The following is a 2886-nucleotide window of genomic DNA, read 5'->3' as shown; positions in this document are numbered from 1 at the left end:
TGACTCAGAAGATGAAGAAGAAATTCAAATCAATGACATTGAAATTGCTGATGACGATGCTGAAGTTTCGCAAAGTGCCGCAGAAGTATTACCTGATTATGCGGACTATGAGGATGATGAAGAAGACGATGAAGAAGAAGAAGTAGAAGAAAATAATGAATGAATGAAAAATTTGTTGCACGTGATGGTACTGAGTGGATGAAAGAACCAAATGTAAGTCGTCAGGTACTCAGACAAAATATTATAAGAGAACGTTCTGGACCAGCTAGATGCACTGAAATGTTGTCAATAGAGCAAACATTCAAATGTTTCATGAACGTTGAAATGGCTGATATAATTATGCGCCACACAAATAAGTTAGCAAAAGAAACTTATAATGCTTACAACAATGCGCATCCAAACACAACTCCTAAGTCATGGACGCCTGTGTCAATAACAGAGCTGTATGCATTTTTTGGCATACTTATTATGACTGGTGCGAATCATAGCAATGGAGAACATGTTCGAGATTTATGGAGCGTCAAAAACTATCCTTTATATCGCACCACAATGGGAGTCAACCGTTTCTGTTCGATATTGCGGTTCCTAAAATTTGACGATAAAAACACTCGTGCAACACGCTTACTAACTGATAAAGCAGCACCGATCAGTGAGTTGTGGACGATGATGAACAATAATCTTGCTGCACATTACAAGCCCAGCTCATGCTTGACGATTGATGAACAATTATTTCCTTACCGTGGACGCACACGGTTTACGCAGTACATACCGTCAAAACCTGCTAAATATGGTATCAAGGTTTGGTGGATTTGCGATGCCACAAATGCATATCCACTGCATGGACAAATATATACTGGCCAAGCAGAAACTGGTAGGGAAACGAACCAAGGCGAACGAGTGGTGAAGGATTTGTCTGCCAAATACCAAGGAAGTGGCCGAAACATTACAATGGACAATTTGTTTACGACCTTGCCAGTTGCAGAACTGCTTCTCACCTGGAAACTCACGATCGTTGGAACTTTGCGCAAAAACAAATCATATATTCCTCAAGAAATGAAGCAGAACAAAAACAGGACAATTGGTTCAACGACATTTGGCTTCAAAAATAATGTGACAATGTGCTCTTATGTTCCCAAAAAAAATAAAGCAGTAATTTTGCTTTCGACCATGCATAATGATGCTGAAATAGCTGACAGTGGGAAACCTGAAATAATTGAATATTATAATCGTACCAAAGGTGGTGTTGATCGAATGGACCAAATGTTTGCGGAATATCCAACACAAAGACAAACCAAACGATGGCCACTAGCGATGTTCTTCAACATGTTGGACATTACAGCTCTTGCAGCCTACATTGTCTACGATTTGAATAACCCTATGTTGCCTTGGAGAACAAACAACAAGCGTAAGCAGATCCTGCGCAGCTTGGCTGAAGCATTGTGTATGCCCATTATTGAAGCCAGAGCCATAAATCGTCAAGTGACGCGAAATTTTTCGACTAAAATTGCTATTGAAGCATATTTCAACCGACCGGTGGAATCAATGGTGTCAACAGCAGCATCAACATCTGCCGCAGCGCGCACGCCAAAACCTGTGTCCGGATCTTGCTATTTATGTTACGCACAAGAGGAAAAACGCCGTAGAAAAACCAGAAAGCTGTGCGACAAATGTAAGAAGCCAATGTGTCTTGAACATTCGGTCACATCAACAAATTGCTCTATTTGCCATGATTTTCCTTAGATATAAGATGCATTTTTATAATTTTTATAATAAAAGTCAATAATATAATGTGTGAAATGAATATTTTTAATTTTTCAAATAAAAAAATAATATAAAAAATGTTTTTTTTTTTATTATTATGAGGATTTTTACTATTGGGGTACAAACGTATCCCGGGTGTGTGTTTATGTATATAATGTGTTTGGAAGGCTGTAGCTCCTGAACCAATGGTCCGATCTGGTTCAAATTTTGAATTTGAACTCAAAACTAAATAATCTTCCTAGATCCGGTATAGAGGTATAGCGGTTCAAAAGTTACAACACTTCAAAGTTGAAAGTGGATACATTTGTACCCGGGTGTGTGTTCTAGGGTTAAGGATATCAAAAGCTAAGGCACGGTGCACTTCAGAGCGATACGACAGCGACACTGTGGCGACATATATCGCAAGCGTATCGGCCGAGCGACACGGTTTGCTATCACGCTGCAAATGGTATCGCGTGTTGTATCGCTGTAATGTGCACTGCGCGTTATGTGCCATATTCTGCAAATCGTACGATTGAAAATCGGGGCGATTTAGAAACTATTTTTAAGCAAAGTAATAAATATTTCAAATGGAAACGGCAAGAAATGCATCATTTTCGTCATATCCATTGATTGAGTGCCAAATGTTGCCTTTTTTTTAAGAAAACTCCAAGGTAGGTTTTACAAACCGCACCAATTTCAAATCGTACGATTTGCAGAACATGGCCGATACAACTAATACACCAATTTGTTTTTAACATGAGTGTATAAATATAGTTGTACATACGGTTGCCCACAAAATAATAGGAGTGCGATATTTTGACCCGTTTGAAATCTGAGGTTATATGGTGTTTGTTGTATAACCAGCTAGACTTTTATAAAAAACTAATAAACATAAAATACACAAAAGACAAATAGCCAAAACGGGTCAAAATATCGCACTCCTATTATTTTGTGGACAACTGTATATACATATGTTTACTTCATATATAAATATAAATTTGTACTTCAATGAAAGGTACAATGTTTTACAAAATTAGGTACAATGTTTTAGGAACATTTACAAAAATAGGAAACTTTTCAAATCGTTTGCTTTACGATACAATATTTCAAGAATAGCTTTTAGCATATAATTAATATATCTGT

At 37.5% G+C, this 2886-nt stretch overlaps 1 protein-coding gene across 1 annotated transcript in view; it reads left to right on the top strand.

Moving 5' to 3' along the window:
- Positions 1-2232: 2232 nt before the first annotated feature.
- The window catches only part of LOC118753031 (diphthine methyl ester synthase-like), a 2528-nt gene continuing 1874 nt past the window's right edge, over positions 2233-2886 (top strand). The window contains exon 1 of the mRNA XM_036487879.1: positions 2233-2314. Coding sequence (XP_036343772.1) covers positions 2233-2314 — 82 coding nt within the window. The remainder of the gene's footprint in view (positions 2315-2886) is intronic.

This window comes from Rhagoletis pomonella, unplaced genomic scaffold (genome assembly GCF_013731165.1).
Source record: "Rhagoletis pomonella isolate Grant_MI unplaced genomic scaffold, Rhpom_1.0 Rhpom_scaffold_02058, whole genome shotgun sequence".
Taxonomy (NCBI): Eukaryota; Metazoa; Arthropoda; class Insecta; order Diptera; family Tephritidae; genus Rhagoletis; species Rhagoletis pomonella.
Note: the sequence above shows the minus strand (reverse complement) of the source record. Positions and strands in the feature narration are given on the sequence as shown.